This window comes from Lactuca sativa, chromosome 4, assembly GCF_002870075.4.
Source record: "Lactuca sativa cultivar Salinas chromosome 4, Lsat_Salinas_v11, whole genome shotgun sequence".
Taxonomy (NCBI): domain Eukaryota; kingdom Viridiplantae; phylum Streptophyta; class Magnoliopsida; order Asterales; family Asteraceae; genus Lactuca; species Lactuca sativa.
This window is the reverse complement of record NC_056626.2, coordinates 320,441,954-320,460,716: the sequence shown is the minus strand read 5'-3', so window position 1 is coordinate 320,460,716 and position 18,763 is coordinate 320,441,954. Positions and strand designations below refer to the sequence as shown.

General features: G+C 38.5%; 1 protein-coding gene and 1 long non-coding RNA gene across 2 annotated transcripts; both read left to right on the top strand.

Annotated features, from left to right (window-relative positions):
- The first annotated feature begins 4,897 nt into the window (after positions 1-4,897).
- On the top strand, positions 4,898-6,779 carry LOC128133671 (uncharacterized). Its single transcript, XM_052771189.1, has 7 exons — positions 4,898-4,999; positions 5,089-5,263; positions 5,360-5,509; positions 5,807-6,000; positions 6,130-6,310; positions 6,395-6,599; positions 6,677-6,779. The coding sequence occupies exons 1-7, from the start codon at positions 4,898-4,900 to the stop codon at positions 6,777-6,779; spliced, it is 1,110 nt and encodes a 369-aa protein (XP_052627149.1).
- Positions 6,780-7,481: 702 nt separating this feature from the next.
- Positions 7,482-12,794, top strand: LOC111899188 (uncharacterized). The gene is made up of 3 exons (XR_002852809.3): positions 7,482-7,832; positions 8,823-8,891; positions 9,897-12,794. It is a non-coding gene; the product is annotated as an uncharacterized LOC111899188 (long non-coding RNA).
- Positions 12,795-18,763: the final 5,969 nt, after the last annotated feature.

Genomic DNA, 18,763 nt, shown 5'->3' with positions numbered 1-18,763 from the left:
CAATGGTAAAAAATCCTCATATCTGTTCGAGGGGCGGACTGACGATTGTCCCTGGCATAGTGCCCCTCTTTGCCACATTTGTGGCATCCCCCTCCTGCTCGACAAACCCCTGAATGAGCCTTGCCACACTTTCCACAATTGCGGCTCTGATGACCCTCGGACCATGTATCAGTGGTTTTAGACCACCTAGGTGCCGACTGAGACTGTGCCGGTGCCTGACGCTGCTCCTTTAGCTGCAGCTCTATCTCCAACTCACGCCACCGCGCGGCTTCCTGTAGGTCCAGGAGGGTATCACATCGCTGAGTAGACACAAATTGTCGAATATCCATCTTGAGCATACTCAGATAACGATTCATCTGAGACTGCTCTGAAGCAAACTCCGGGCAAAACATAGCCCTCTCCGTGGACATACGGGTAATATCCATCATAGACTCCCCATCCTGTCTCAAGGTCAAAAACTCCTGACCAAGCCACTCCTGTTCCACGCGCGGAACGTAGCGGGTGCGAAACATATCCCAAAACTGCTCCCAGGTAATAGCAGCCCTCTGATCGTCCGAATACAAACGCATCGTTAGCCTCCACCAGTCCTTCGCCCTAAGCCTCAGCAGGTTCAGGGCACACCTGACCTTTTGGTCAGCAGGGCATGAACACGTGAAGAAACATCCCTCCATGTTAGACAACCTCCTCATAGCCCGAATGACATCCTGTGTACCGTCAAATGTCGGGGGCTTCGTATTGTCGAAGTCCCGGTACTAGAAAGCCCTGCCGACTCCTCCTCCTCCAACCCCTGCAGCAGTTACAGCCGAAGTGGCTGCAGCGGTAGCAGTCTCTGCTAGAGCGGCATACCGCTCATCAAATACTCGACCATCACGGTCTTAATCGACCCAAACATCTTTGGCAGCTGCGCTCGGAAAGCAGCAGCAATCTCATCGTGCATGATCTCCCGAATCCGGGCATCCAACTCCTCAGTCCCTATCTGAACCACGGGCTCAGGTGCTACCGGCACCTCCAATCCTCCGTCTCCTGACCCTGATCCTGATCCTGATCCGGACCCCGAAGCAACACGTCTCGTCACCACCATACTGAAAACACACTCAATGCATCAGACAGATCATATAATGAGAGAAAACCAATTACCCTGAATCCCTAGGGGTTGTGACTTCCTTGATACGCGTATGGGTCCTGTGCTTTTAGTAGTATGGGCCCCTACTACCTTCCACATCTACGCATATTTGTCTCAAGTATCACCACAATGCCTTAAACTGTATTTAACATAATATGCGCTTGACCCTCACTAACATGGGAAATCGCCTAACTAGTAACTGATCCTGCAATTCTGCACCACTCGCACATCCATGAAACTTCCATCATCCCCTGCAGTGCTAGTGTACACTGGCTGCACATAGCGCTGGACCCGATAGACTTTTGAATATCCAATCCCACACTAAGGTCGAATCGGACATTCTCAGGCTATAAGATCTTGACTATCCACAGCCGTGGTGCATACACTAATCATCTACAGTTATGATGTCAATCCCATATACAAGAAACCCTAGGCTAATAGGTATCATACAATCAGGCCAATCTATCATGCGATTCCTGAAAATACCTAGCCTAACACTAGCATGTTGTTCTAACATATTAGAATATCAAATAACTGTATGGTATTTTGGGGCTTACTTATAGGCTCCGACTGATCGTACCCTTTGCATCCTCCATCCTTTATTTTGAAAACCATTTAAAAAAAACTTATTTTCCGAAAACCTCCTTGGTTTGAGACTGGGTTCACACGAGTGTTCCTCCAATTCACTCAAACCAAGGCTCTGATACCAACTTGTAGCACCCAAAAATTTACGCCAAATTTAAACTTTTAATACTAACAAAAGAGTCAAATAGTATTTGTTTTTACAAAACATTTCCAATTTGTTTATCATCAGAGTGTCCCAAAATAGATCATGAGGATGAGGAGTGGTACGGTCACACCTTTGCCTTCCCTCGCTCTCCTGAAGTACCTGAAACAATAAACTGAAAACTGTCAGCCCAAGGGCTTAGTGAGCTACCCCCAAAATACCAACACCATACTGACAGAAACCACGGCCATAATGATCAATCAATCAACATACATACTGGGCCATCGGCTGGACTGGTCCGCCCTACTAGGCCTACAGTCTATCTGAATCTATCCCGAGCCTTCGGCATGACTGGTCCGCCGCGTGGGCCTATAGTCTCCCCGGGCCGCTCAGAGGGTGTGTTGGCGTTCATCACAAAGCAGGACCGCCTCAACCCAACCAACAAGCAACTAACCATGTACGCGTACTATCATATACTGGCATATACACATAGCAAACATATCTATCTCATTGTCGATTAATCATAGAGTTTCACTCGTAGCTAGAGTATCGACCTAACAGGTCACTAACATACCAATCCTTGTGGATCATAAAAGCATAACATACTATCTATCCTGATTCCGATCTAACAGATCCGAATCATATGTAGCATACCATAACAACCGATCTAACCGATCTCTAGTATAACAACCATCCTAAACAGGATGAATTCTAACAAGGCAATATATAACACCCATCCTAAACCAGGATGAAATCTAGCATGGCAATAACAAAGCAACCATCCTAAACCAGGATGTAAATTATAGAGGGTCGGCCTTGGTGCCGTAGACCCTATCGATATAGTGAGGATAACTCACCTCGCAGATGTCGATTGAAATGCAAACTCCAACTATCGGATAACTTGACACCGGCACCACCACCTATAACCATGACACAAAATACTCATAAGCTCTTACTCTGATGAGACACCTCATAACCTCTTAGTAATTCCTGATCAAGGTCAGAGTCCTCAGTCAAGGTCAACAGTCCATGTTAACCTCAACTCGCAGAGTGCACTCGGCCACTCGCCGAGTCCGTGGGGCACATTCCAACTTGCCGAGTCATTGGAGTGACTCGTCGAGTCCCTTCGAATCCTGATCAATCCTTAAGGTCCACCCATTGAGTTTCCTCCTTGTAACTCGACGGGTACACACGCATGCCTACCCAAGGGAAAAACCATCCGACTCGTCGAGTTGTTCTTCAACTCGTCGAGTTTTATGGTGATCTTCATCGGACTCGCCGAGTTGTTCATCCAACTCGCCGAGTTCAATGACCATCTTCATGTGACTCGCCGATTCATCCTTGAGACTCGCCGAGTCCATCCATTCCTCTTTCCATACAAACTTCTTTTGAGCCATGCAGCGGCTCCAAATCACAGATCCAAGCTTCTAGAGCATACTTACCACGTAAAGTTGCAAACTTCACGTGCATGCATGGTTATAAAGGCTCCAAATGTCTATTTTATGTTCTTAATGGAGCTTCTAGTCCAAGAGGGACTCCAACCACAACCAATACATCAACTTTATGACTCTAGCATCCAAGGAGGGTCCAGATCTGAAGTTACAATTTCAGATCTAGCTCATAGCTCAACATCCCAACTTGATGGTCCATAAAAAGCCCTAGAATCAACCAAAGGGAAGAAAAGGAAGTAAGAATGGTAATTTGATACCTTCAAACGATGCTAGCTGAGGCAAAACCCGCTTCCCACTCCTTTCTTGCTTCAATTTCCTTTGCACTCTTAGCCTCCCTCCTCCAAGATCCTCTTTTCAAAGCTTCAAACCCACACCAAGGCACACACACACGAATTAGGGTTTCAAGGGCTCTCAAAGACTGTAAGGGGTCCCAAAGGAGGCTGAGGTTTCTTTAAATAGGGGTGCAAACCCCCGGGATTTAGGGTTTCATCTGCCAGCTCCTACTCGCCGAGTCCCAATAGTGGACTCGCCGAGTAGGTCACTAACCACGCGTTCTCACCCCACTGCTACTCGATGAGTAGGTCGACCAACTCGTCGAGTGGAGATTTATCCGGAAGTTATTAATTAATTAATACCTGAGGATCGGGGCGTTACAAATGTGAATTTAATGCTAACCCATGAAATTGCACATTGCACCTTATTGGTCGTTAGTGGACCGTGTGTGGTTAACCAACACACTAATATGGGACCAATATTGTTGGCAATGGGTTTCTCATAAATTATCATTGATTAATGGAACGTGTGTGGTTAACCGACACAATGATTAGGTTATAAATGACATCGAGAGCACCAAGCTAATTTGCATGGTTATTCACATCTCGTTTGTGATCCTCGACATCCTAGTCACAAAGTGAGTGTAATCGAGATTAAACATGTCACTGAAAAGTTCAATGAATCTCGAAAGATCTACGAATTTCATCTAAAACCTAATTCATTTAAAATTTCATTTCTGTGGTGGAATTGGTAAATCGTCATTTACCTATCCTAAAATAATTTCCAATTGGATTACAACATCCCTATTCTGAATTGTAAATTATTGTGTTGGGTCCTAGCCTTAATATTTCATTTGGGTGTTATATTAAGGATCTAAATCAACTAACTTGAATTTTCTCCCTTTTGTACATGTCTAGTTCTTACAACTATGGTCTTCCTCAATCCTTTGGAAATGGTTTTTGTAACGACCCGGAAATCATGTTGTTAACGATGTTAGTTTTCCATTACTCGACTTGTATAGCTATTTATATTCTATGAATATAAAATTAAAATAAATTAGATAAAATGGTGTTAAATAATAGCTAAAAGAATTAATCAAATTTATAAACTATATAGATAAATTAAATTATATAAACAAAATGTTTAATATAAGTGAAGGTTAGAATTAATTCAAACAAAATTAGAGGGTGGAATATGAGCAAAGGAGAAAAGTTAGGGTGTAAATGATGTAATTTGGGATTTAAAATCTATTTTAATCACGTAAAGATATAGAAGGTTAGTATTAATTCAAACAAAATTCAAGTGTTACTATCTCGGATGACGATGAAGATATTGAAGAAACACAAGTTCGAAATGCCAAAGCACGATCTGTTAAAGAGGGGAAAAAGAAAGCTACATCAAGTGTTCATCCTTTCTTTACAAAAGGTATAAATGATCCTTCTCAACCCACTATTAAATCTGCCATGCAAACTAAGAAAAGAATAGATGATGTGGATTTAGCTATTGCAATGTAGTTCTATGATGCATGTATACCTATGAATGCTTGTAACTCTCCATATTTTCAACATATGATAGATAAAATAACAAGTATTGGTTATGGGTACAAAGCACCTAATTATCATGCTCCGAGGGTAAACTTATTGTCAAATGCAAAGAAATCTGTTTCATTGTTAATTGATTCATATAGAAGTCAGCGGATTGAAAGTGGTTGCATGATTATGAGTGATGGGTAGAGGGATATTAGGCAACACCATTTGATTAATTTCTTGGTTTATTGTCCTAAAGGGATATCATTTCTTAAATCTATTGATGCATCTGATATAGAGAGCAATGCATTGAATTTGTGTAATTTGTTTGCTGAGATTGTTGAGATGGTAGGACAAAAGAATGTGGTACAAATTGTTACTGACAATGCTGCCAATTACAAACTTGCTGGTAATATGTTATGTGAAAGATATACTTCTATTACTTGGTCTCCATGTGCAACACATTGTCTTAATCTTGTATTAAAGGATGTTTCATAATTGGATAATGTGAAACGTTTGGTCACTCTTGCATCTAGGGTTACTGTTTTTATCTATAACCATAAATGGCCCTTGAATTGGTTAAGAAAAAGAGTTGGTTGGACTGAAATCATCCGTCCAGGTGCTACCCGTTTTGGTACCGCTTTTATTGCATTGAAAAGTTTGTATGATCATAAATCCGATTTACAAGAAATGGTTATATCTACAGAGTTTAAGAAGATGTTAAAAGTGGGAAATGCGGTTGAATGCAAAGAAATTGTCTTGAACAAAAAATTTTGGAAAAATTGTTTGATTACGGTGAAAGTGATGACTCCTTTGTTAAGGCTTTTGCGGTTATGTGATTCGGATGAAAAACCTGCATTGGGTTATGTTTATGAGGGACTGCATCGCGCAAGGAGAGAGGTTAAGGAATTATTTAAGAAAAAGAAAGAATTATACAAGCCTTATACTAACATAATTGATAGACGTTGGGATAGGATGTTAAGAAAAAGTATTCATTGTGCAGCGTATTAGTTAAATTCATTTTTCCAGTATGATCGTGAGAATCTTTGTTCAAAAAGAGAGATATCTCAAGGCGTTCTTGATATGGTTGAGAAGAATTTTTCTGGTAGCGGCATTATTGATCTTACAATGTCTCTAGGAAAGTTTCGTGACAGTGAAGGTACTTTTGGTAGACCTAGTGCCATTGCTTCTCGTACAAGTACACGTCCAGGTAACCCTTAAGTTTTTATATATTATTAATAAATAATAAATATATTATTATGAAATATTGTTTTTGTAACCTTTTCTTTTGTAGATGAGTGGTGGAAGTTATTTGGTGGGGATACGCCTATGTTGCAAAAGTTTGCAATTAGAATTTTAAGTCAAACCGCATCTTCTTCCGGTTGTGAACGTAACTGGAGTGTCTTTGAAAGGATTCACACAAAAAGGAGAAATAGGTTGGAACATCAAAGGCTTAATGATCTTGTATTTGTGCACTACAACTTATGTTTACAAAATAGGTATGTTAAATTATAATAAAATATTTATCTATTTGGCATTTTACATTTTTAAAATTTTTTTTTGAATGGTTTTGTAGACTCAGGGTTGATAAAAGATCTTATGATCCTATTGACTATGAATGTATTGATAAGATGGAATTTTGGATGGTAGAAGAAGAGTCAAATGGAGAACTTGATTAAAATGATTTAGAAAATATGCTTGACGAACAAGAATATGAACCAACTTCTCAAACACAAGGTGACACTTCTTTCAATATATATTAGTGTATTATTGTAATTTGTTTATTACTAGTCTACTTAACCTTAACATTGTTTTTTTATATTGTAGAAAACGAAGTTGGTCATATTTTTGATGAGAATGAAGTTGATAGTGAATTTCATTTACTAAGTGATCGTGAAATTGATGCGTTTAACACTTCAATGTCTTAAAATCCGTGATTTGATTTGATTTTGATGAGATACTTTATATATATATATATATATATATATATATATATATATATATATATATATATATATATATATATATATATATAGTTTTAGTACTATTAGGCTTTACGTTTCTTTTTTTGATCCATTTGGATTGATGTAGAACCTATGATTATGTGTTTTTTAGTGTGTTTGAATTGATCTACAACTTGTTTGTCATACTTATTTTAATGTTTGAACTTTTGGATGTTAAATTATTGTTTTTTTATATATTAATATGTATGTAGATAATAAAAAAATACATAAAAATTCATAAAACCGGTTGAACCGGTTGAACCGCAAATCGGTCATTAGACCGGTTCAACTAAAAAACCGGTTTTTAAAACATTGCATTTAAGGTTGCGTCCATCGGGATTCATACGTTTTCTTGGGCTTATATGCACGACTAAGGGAAGCCTCGTCCCATCTGATTTGGGTGTTGTGCGTCCATCATCTAAGAGAGAAAAAAAATGAATGGCCGCATGTGCGTTTCTTTTCTTCTGCTCGTGTGTGCGCATAACAAAAAAGAATCAGTTCTTGGCATGTTGTTCTGATCGTCGAGCAAGGAGCAGAAAAAATCGATTGACCCCTTCTATCAGGGGGTGCATCGACTGCAAGAAAGAAAGAAGAAGATGAGGGCAGGGGCAGGTTGCGAACATTAGCAAGCAAGTCCCAATCGGTCTTGTTGTGGGGTATCGATCACAATAGCAAGGGATGTGGCTCTGATTTCTTGCTCCAAACTTGTTGAATCGGTCATTCATCTTGGTAATTCCCTGAATCTCCTTCCTATGAAGTTCATACTTCAATTAGATTCAAATTACTTGCTGTGTTGGGGTTTAATCATGCTCTCTTTCACTTCAAAATTCAAATCATGTTTTTGTTCCCACTATTTGATGAATTTACTACAATCATGGATTGAATTGTTTTTCTTTTGGTGAATTGCCTATTGATTCTTGAATCACCAAAATATGTATGTTCCTATGTAAAGAATTCTCTTCATTAAAATCATGTTTTGAACACTCCTAAAGACCCTCAAAGCAGCCCCTTGAGGCCTTGATATGTGGGTGACTATGTTGTTGTTTGGACTAGCAAATATTTCATCAAAAGTCTAGCTTGAAAGTTCTCACAACTCTTGGTAGTATTGTTTGTATTTATGGTATTCAAAACCATGACTTGGAGGCTGAAACAACAAACTTGAAAACCCCATAATTTGTGTCTAAAAGTTCACTCAAAGTTCATCCCTATATGTATCTTGAATGTGAACTAAGTCTTTATTGGTGTATGAAGATGTTTGGTGTTTGGTGTTTATGGGCATCTTATTTTCAATAATCTTTTAGTCAATTCTTGGCCTTTTCATAAACCACTTAATTTATGTCTTAATACCTTCATTCAAGCTTTTGGTGTGTTAATTCGTGTGTCTTTAATCCTTTGTCCAAGTCATAAATCATATGCTGATTCTTGGCAATTATTGGAAATCTGCACAGCAACTTTTCCCCATCTTGCAAGGGCTGTAGCTGCTAATCTGAGCATAATTGGCCGATACCCGTCTCTGGATAAAATGTAGGAAATCGAGTCTAGTTTTCAAAAAGTCTAGATTCAGCTCAATCAAAGTTACATATTCTGTTTTATGACCAAAACACTGAGCAGTGCTCAAGCTGTGAAACTTAAAAAAAATATGTAACCCATTAAGAAATTAAAGGTGTTAATGAAACTTGGACCCCATTTTGATGATTGTTTGATATGTGTGATTATTAGGTGAAAACTTGACAACTTCAAGAAGGGTCAAGGCTTGAAATAAAAAGGAGAACTCGCTTCAAACATAAGGTGAGTCGACAATTTTTGTTGACTTTAGTACATAACCGAAAACCACATCTCATAGGTGGATTGTTGATGCAAATTAGGATTCATGCTAGATTTTTGTGATAATTATTGAAAATATGTTGGTTGCATCTTATGTGTGGTTATTCCTTGGCATCAGTTGCTATGGTGATATTCATGTTATATGAACGTTGTAAATTGCATGCGGATACGGTGTTTCATGAATTTGTAGTTATATGCTAATGTATGGTGACCTCTTAATGAACTTCATTACATGATAATTACTCGTTTAAGCTGTAAGAGTAATATGATTATTATGGTGTATGCATGCTTTTGCGGGGTATAACGGTGACATGGGTAGAACCTTGCAAGCCTAATGGGTTGAAAGAGCTTAAGCCATAACGGTGATTAGTTACACGAACTTTTCTAGATGGTCGTGTGACACGTGGTTCGTGTGCACCTCGGTGTACGGGAACTGGAGTGGTGTTGGCTTTATGGTGTGGCCGGATCAAACATTACGTGGGAATCGAGAGGTGTATCATTGGAATTGGCACCGTTTGTACCGATCCTGAACGACACCGTAAAGTACTTGTACTTTGCAAGTCGGAGTAGCGAAAGTGGAAGTCTTGGGGTTGGTGTATTCAGGTGGAAGTCATGAGCCACTTAGACCACTAAACTGGCTGAGCACACGAGTAGTGAACAGGGTTAAGTTGTCGGGTAGACCCTCCCTAAGGAACCCCAAAGTAGTTAATCGGTTGAATTAGAAATTACATATAATAAACGGTGAATTAAATTATATGTAATAATCGGTTGAGTTAAGTTGAAAACTATATGATTGAAATAAATTATAATATCATGTTATTTGTTTTTCTTGACAATGTTATTATCACGATTTGCATGGATGATCTTTACGGGAATTGTGTGTTCTCTTTTTGGTTGTGTACAAGTTGTCGGCTCACGTGGCAGTTGCTAACACTTGTTTCTTTGTTGGATGCCTTTTGATTGGTACAGGTATCTTAGGAGCATGGCTTGGTGAGGTTGGGTTCCTTTTGGGTAGTTAGTTTTAATAAAGATGCCACCTGAACATATTTGGTTTTTATTTTCCTTTGAACTCCTTTTTGCAATAATTAAATGGTTGAATGTTGTTTATGAAAATGGTAACGCGTGGTTTTGAAAATGTTTTGAATTAAAAAGGAAACTAAGTCTTCCGCTAACGTATTTTGTTAAATAAATGTTTTAAAAAGAAAATAAAATTATGGTGAAAATCACGACGTTACAGTTTTCCTTTTGAAGATGATTTTACACATGTTGATCAAGGTGAAAGAACATTCCCTTCTTCGTGCATTCGTGGAACTGTAAATCATACTTTTCTTCCTCCACCTCCTCCAGTGATTCTCCTTGACCCACGTTTTCGTCGACTTGAAAAGTTCAAGATCACTCAAGCCCTATTGGCATGCAAACACCTAGATGGAAATTATGTGTGTGCACACGCCCTGAAGATGAAGCCGCACATTAACAGACTGGGAATTGTAACACCGTATTTTCCAAAACAATTTTTCGCATTTTATAAAAACATAATTCATTCATTATTCATAAAAATATCATTGTTTAAAACTCAATTCATAACATATATCAATCCTAAGATCTCATAACATAAAAATCCCGTGTGTGTACTGATCAAGCCGGCGCCTTTCCGCGATCCTCACTAGTACCTGAAACACATGACATAAAACACTGTAAGCACAAAGCTTAGTGAGTTCCCCAAAATACCACATATAACACATATTAGCCACTCGAGGCTATAACTCTATGGGTCCGTGCACCCAAACTCTGTAACCCTCAGGTTCTAACTCTGTAAACATGCACAACATAAATCACATAGAATAATGCAGTGCAACACATAACACATATATAGCATACAAACACTGTATCACATAACTCTAGTTACCTACTCAAGGTAAAGTATAGTGAGAAGACTCACCTTGGATATCTCAGTAAATCTCTGACTCGGTAACTCTGGTCTAGCCCCTGCCTAATCACATGAAATAAATACTCTAATTAATACCACCCTCAGGGCTAGGCTAATCTCTTTCTCTCTATACATCCTCTAGGAAGGGTAAAAGACTATCCCACCCTTCTGATGTCTCTAAGGTCCAAACATTGACTAACCCTAAAAGTCAACAAAGTCAACGGTCAACCTTGACCAAACTCGCCAAGTGCACAACTATGACTCGGCGAGTCCACACGTGATCTTTACTCTCCTAGTCCTCATTCGACTCACTGAGTCAACCTCAACTCTGCAAAACATCACTGATCACAATCTGTGAAATATCCCGACCCAACTCGCCGAGTCCGGCTCCTGACTCGGCAAGTACCATCGTGCACTCTGACCTCTAGATTCCCTCTGACTCACCGAGTCGCTTCCCCAACTCAGTGAGTCACCAACTGTGTGATTATTGGGAAAACCCTCGTCCTACTCGCCGAGTCGGCTATTGGACTCGGCGAGTCCATGCCATGCTCAAGCTGAACTGACCTCTTGAGGTCAGATCCGCTCCTGTAAACCATAGATCCAGCTTCCCAAAGCATAATAATCACGTAAATTTAACATCTTGGTGCTCATGCAAAGGCTCAAAGGCCTTATTTGAAGATATGGCCTCTAAAATGACATCCTAAGCTCATAACCTCCATTAACACCCATAAAGCTCAAGGGAAAAGGGTCTCTGGACCTCTTTGGGTCCAGATCTACAGCACCAATACGAGAAGGGACCAATTACTCCATATAACCATCCTCTAAAGGGGCTAAAAAGCCCTAACTCTAAGAATTACACCATAAACTGAAGAAGGGTCGAATGAATACCTCAAAATGAAGTCTCTGAGCCTTGGAATCACTGGATTAGCACCCTCTTCAGCCTCATCTTGTCTTGGTCCTCTTCTATTTGCAAAAACACCAACAATGATCAAGAAATGACTCCTTTCCTCTCACAAACGCTCTAGCTCACTTAGGGTTTCTCTCTGGGGTCTGGTAGCCGCAATTGACGGCCATAATGCCCTTTAAATAGGCCCCAAACCCGAGGAATTAGGGTTTCATTAAACAGCATGGACTCGCCGAGTCCTTGGGGCGACTCGCCGAGTCCAGCCATCCACCCGGATAATGATTCGTGTCCCTACTCGGCGAGTCTACGCATCAACTCGCCGAGTTCTTCCACAAAACTTGAAATTCAACGAATAAATATAATACCTGAAATTCCGGATGTTACAGGAATGTTTGGTGTCGTTTTCCTAAGGAAGTTAGTTGTTGAGTTGGTTCTTCAATCGCTTCCTGAGTCATATAGTTAATTCGTTAAGGACTACTATATGACGCACTGGTCAAGCGAATTTGTTTGGAAGATCTACCTCCTAAATTTCCATGGACGTAGGAAATGACAACGATGATAGTCCGGAAATGATTTCTTCTCCTAAGAGAGAGAAATCGGATAAGATCAAAAAGTTTGACCGTAAGAGAAAGGACGATGCTGAGATAGTTTCACGTGTCATTCCTAAAGATTCCATCTGTCTTTAGTTCCAATTGAAGGGGAACCAGAAGCAAACTTGCCCAGACTACCTGAGATATCTTAGAGATGATAAAGTCAAATTGTATAACTCTGCTTCAGGTACGTCCACTATCTAACTCTATTAAGTTCCTATTTATAGACTCTTATTACATGATACGTTGATCACATTTTGATGTTTTGTATTATCGAAGAGAAAGAAGGAAGCTTAAAAGAGGAGAAAATTGAGTCTGATCGTGAGAAATGGATTTCGGTCGCATGCTTCGATGATCAGATTTTTGAGCTGCTACTTAGGAGTTATGATAAATTGCTTACGAATATTTAGAAACATAGTTTTCATATGTATTTGTGTTGTAAGGACAAGTTTTCCTCACATTATCAATAAAGTAAAATTTGGTTTTATCTTATTTTCTTTATGGTTACTTTCAATGGCATTTATGAAAATTGGTGTTTACATTTCTATTATTAGCAATGTTGAGAATGGATTTGATTCTCAACTATATCGCTTGTGGTAGTGTCATAATCTACCAAGTGAGGAAGGATTCTCATCACCCAAGTTTCAATTGGACAGAAACTTGGAGTCATGCTATTTGAATTGTGTGATGTATGAGAATCTTGATCCTTGGGAAATTGAGACTAAATCCATGTTCACATGTGTATGTGAGTCAAGTGAAGGACTAAAGGATCTAGTACACATCGATGTTGACCAGTTAGATCTATCACAAAGGACGATAAATTCCATTCATCATGATTTACTAATGGTTCGGTAAATATGGTTATGTTTATAAGATTAAGTATAATTCTGATACCTTGAAAAGTTTTAAGGTATAGTAGAACGAATAAGAATAATCCATTGGGCAGAAAGATAAAATTTTATCCAATCTGAAAGGAAACGAGAGTACTTTAGTATTATGTTTTATGATCATCTTAATGATTATGGAACCATGTCACAGTTGATCCTCTAAGGACGCCATAGTGCATTTATATGACTAAGAAGAGGAATGAAGTAATTGTTGAAATGGTTAAATCAAGAAGATGATTCATAATTCATTCCAAAATCAAGTTTTACTGTCATACTCTAGTGTCACACCCCAAAACCAAGAACGACGGAAACGTTCTGGGGCGGAGGACGTCATGTATAATATCAACAACAATGTAAAGTAGTAAACAAGCAACAACATCATCCATTGCATTAATAATATAATTATTATACAAATGTGTTATGTCAAATTTTGATAAACACTAAAGCATAAATCAAAATGAAAGATAAGTCTTGAACAAGCTCCATCTTCCTTTCTCCTTGCATCGGTACCTGTCTATGATGACCTGAGGATACAAGTAATTTTGAAAGCGAGTATCAGCTTTGAAGCTGGTGAGATCATAAGTATTTAGTGTCTTAATTTGTAAGTAAGAATTTGTAAGTATATGTATTGTAAGTATTGAAAGTGTATATGAACTGTAAGTGTTTGAAAAACCCTAGAAATCCCTATGATTCCTACTAGTATATGAAGGTGTCTTCTACCAAGACCTAATTGTTCTGAATGTAGTCTTCTACCAAGACCTAACTGTGCTAAAAGTGTGTCTCTTGTAAGAGTATGCATTTTCCCAATTATAACTATCATTATCCAAAAATATAGTTTCTACAATTCCGTGCGTCGTGTGAATGTTCACGAAGTGAATGTAATGGGAAAAAGAAATAGTACTATTGTGTAGTGCTATAAGAACTACTGCCGTACTAACTACCTTAAACCGGATTTATATTAAGGCATTATGTGATACATTGCACCATACTATCGACTAGTAACAACGACATAATGAATGGTCGTAATAACGGAATGACGTTTGGCACCCGCAGACCTACAGGTCCGGCTGTAGCTAGCAGCAAGGTGTAGGATTGTCAATCCAGTATAGATCTATACGCAAACTCACGCTCTCCCTCCAAGAGACTCTGGATACAAATCGAGTCATGACATTTAAGTCATGCTCCGATTTAAATCACAATAATTAACGTATTCTTGTATATGTACTGTAATGAACTGTTCTAACTGTAATGTACGTGCTCTCTACCTAGCAAGTATAGTAATGTAATGAACTGTTCTAACTATAATGTACGTCCTCTCTACCTAGCAAGTATAGTAATGTAATGAACTATTCTAACTGTAATGTACGTGCTCTCTACCTAGCAAGTATAGTAATGTAATCATCCTAGTATAGTTGTATATGTAATGTACTGTAATGTTCTAGAAAGTATTGACTCATGAATGAACTGACTCATTGTATGATATCGTGTTCTAGTAATTGTTCTAGTATCTTCCTAAACTATCCCTATGGTAGTTTACTAGTAATCTAACTGGTACGTATGAACATGGATGTATACCCTTGCTACCCAAGGGCATATGATGAACTGGAAGGACCTTTTATGACTATATATGTACACATGATATATAACTAATATTTAAACGAATTTCGGATGAATACCCGATATCCCACCTATCACACCCCGAAAACCAAAGGCGGAAACATTTCCGGGGTTGACTCCACGTTGAGTATCAAATCCAGTGTACATAGTAATCACAGTAAACAACCATTACATTACATATATTTGAAAGTTTACATTTATTTCAAAAGTAAATTGTACAAGTGTTATACATATATCATATAAACAAAAGTTGAGACGAGTCTTCTGAGCACTCCGTCTTCACCAAAAGATATCACCGGGTACCTGTCTAACTTGGACCTGAGAATACAAGCGGTTTGAAAATCAGCATAAAGCTGGTGAGTTCATAAGCGGTTTTGTTTTATGAAAATGTATCGGTTTCCTTTAGTTTTCCGAAAAGGTTTATTATCCACGAAAATCCCATATTTTCTTATGTAAAGTTAGTTTGCTTATCTTTCGTTACAGTTCAGTTATGCGTTATATGTTAACCCTAGGAAAATCCCATATTTTCCTAAATGCAAGATTGATTGAATAACATAGAGTATAGTTTATTACACAAAACTATATATTGAGAATCATGGGATTACTATCCCGAATTAGATATGAAATTGTTTGATAAAACCATGGGATCACTATCTCGAATTAGATATAAGATAGTTAGATAAAGTCATGGGATTATCATCCCGTACTAGATATAGTTTCAAAACCATGGGATTACCATCCCGTACAAGATATAGATTGAAATCATGGGACTATCATCCCGTACTAGATACAAGTTCGATAGACTGAAAACCATGGGACTACCATCCCGGACTAGATACAAAATATTTTGATAAAACCATGGGATCACTATCCCGAACTAGATATAGATTCTAAAACCAAAGATGTGAATAAACTTATATTAATACATATTGTGAGTCAGGTAACCATGCTGATACGACAACGAGACCTCCTTGACGTTAGTCAGACGTCGGAGGATATCTAGAATTTGTCACCCCAGGCGTGCCCGCCTAACTGTAGCTAGCAGTTAAGGTGTGGGATTGTCAGTCTCGAATAGATCTATTCACAAATTCCTCGCTCTCCCTCCAGGAGACTCTGGTTACACTTCCGGGGAGGATTTACTGATCATCCATAAAGGGTAGTGACTACTCACAAACTAGTACTAAACTATTCACATGATTCTCATACGATATCGAAAATACAACAGATTATGAAATATAATACAGTGAATATAGATACATACAATGAAATTATCTGACAATACATTCAAATGATACGGAGATAAACTGAATCAGACATAGTTTATCTAATAACTTTATACAGATATCAGTACATGATAGAAAGAGAACTATAGAACCCCAAATTATTCCCATAATAATTTGATTAGTTTGGTTATTTTCTTAACAAAAATCCATTTAGTTGTAATTGATAAATCATTCCTTATGCTCAACATAATACATAAGGAGTAAAGGTGTTTATAAGTTTGCCAGATATTATTTGAAACACATCAATGTTATAATTTGAAAATAGTTATAGTTTGTTTGTATTCCCTCCCTGAAAACATTAAAAAACACGGAAAAGGCGTAGGGGTATGAACTCACCGGACGAGAAATGTGACGACTTCGGATGCTAAACGTTGGTCCGGGGCTTGCAAACACACGAGGTTCCTAAGTATAATGTAAAGATACACATTTGTATCTAATTAGGACTTAGATTGATTATTTGATAGGGACAAATATTTCTAGTCGCGAAAACACCCCGATACAAGTGTTTGGAGGGACCCGGGTGGCGTTTGGGGACACATATAGCTAGGATATTGAATTGGGACTCCAAAAGAACACTCCTTAGGGAGTTTACGGCCCTAATGACCCCCTCCCCATGAGTTTACGGCCGTAAACTCATGGTGGGGTGATTTATGGCACAATTTGGCTTGAAACACTTAGGGATAAATGTTGGACTTTGTTTTAAGGACTTGGAATAATTTTTAACCAACAAATAGACACATTTAAGGGAGTTTACGGCCTAGCATAGGACTCATGGCCGTAAACTCCTATAAACCCATGAAAAATTGTCTTTTTGGATTTCAAACAAATCACATGTGATTGCTAAAATTGTTTCAAGGCCTTATATGAAATTTTATGGAACTTTTGAGGGGTTTTTGGAGTTTACGGCCCATGAGACCCCCCTCATGGCCGTAGAATCTCCTATAGAGGGATTCCTTGTGTTTTAAGGCCAAAAACTTGTTTGTAACACTTCTAAAAATTATTCTAAGGCTTTAGGGGTGTTAAAGTGGCATTTCTAACACCTTAAAATGAGTTTATACCATGTTTCAAGGAGTTTACGGCCCAAGCACATGCCTTGGCCGTAAACTCATATAAGTCCTCCAAAAATTATGTTTAAAGTGTTCCAAGGCTAAAGCAATTATTCTAGAAGTCATATCCATGTCTTGTTGAGGTTTTGGAAGGGTTTAAGGGCTTAAAAACCCTTTAATTATGAGTTTACGGCCTAAACACTATCCTTGGCCATAAACTCACATACAAGTCCCCAAATTATAGATTAAGGCATTCTAGGTCCATTCCATAAAGTCATTAAGCCATATCTAAGTCCCAAAATTGTTTAGGAGGGGTTTAAAGGCATAAAAACCCACTTATTATGAGTTTACGGCCTAAGCTCCTTCCAGGGCCGTAAACTCATATAAAAGGTCTTAAATCATGATTAAATCTCGAATTTGAAGGTCAAAGATGCTATACAATGAGTTTAGGAAGGTACCTTAAAGATTTGAGGCCTTAAAATTGAGTTTTGGACCCTTAAACTTGGATTTTAGGAGAGAGGTTAGAGAGAGAGTAGAGAGAGGAAGATAAAGCTTCAAATGAATGTTTAAACACGTTTATATAGTTCCCAAAACTTGGACACAGAGGAATTCTAGCCGATACTGACCTTAAACGAGACTTTAGGTCGCACCCGATTAAGTTTCCGTCACCCGGCGGGGACGTTTCTAAAAATTATGAAATAAATATTTTTGGGCTAGATTCATGAGCTCCTAAAAGGTTTGGACACTCATTGGATTAAAATAAACATATAAATTTAACTAACTAAACCCAAAAATGACATCGGGACGTTTCGACATACGGCGAGTTATACGGGTAGAACGGGGTTTTGGCGATGAACAACTCCGAGTTGTTACATTATACCCCCGTTAGAGGGAATTTCGTCCCGAAATTCAAAGAATAAGATATAGATCATGAATTTGGAATGAAACACGAATCGATTTGTTTCCTCAGATCTTCACTTTCTCAAGTGGAATCAGGTCCCTACTGGGCGTTCTAACGAATTCTTACTATCGGGACGTGTCTTTGTTTCGCACATTGACTCTCTCCCAATCTACGATATCAATCAGTTCTCTCATGGAAGTTCCAACCCTGAACGACTTCAGTTTCCTCAAAGGAATCACTAGGGTTTCGTCGAGTAGGTGCTTCTAAGGATTCGAGATGTGATGTATTGGATAGATGTTATCAAGCTCTAAGGGCATCCGAAATCTGAAGATTGCAGAATCGATTTCTATGAAGATCTCGAAGGGTCTGATGTGAAACTAAACTAGACGTTCGAAAAAAACTCCCGGGAATCCTTCGGGATAGACATTTAGAGGAAAGAGCTGCTAACTTCCCGTTTCTCAACGATCATAGAAATGAGGGATGCGTGGTAATTCATATCGGGAAAACTTTTGAGTTCTAAGGCATGGAATGATACGAAGGTTTGATGCCGAAGATCACGAGTACCGGGTCGAGAAAAGATCTAGACGGGCGACCCTTGTTAAACCAAGGATATATAACAACATGAATGAGACTCGGTCATTTCATGTTAAACATAGCATCAAAGTATTTTCGTGAAAAGTT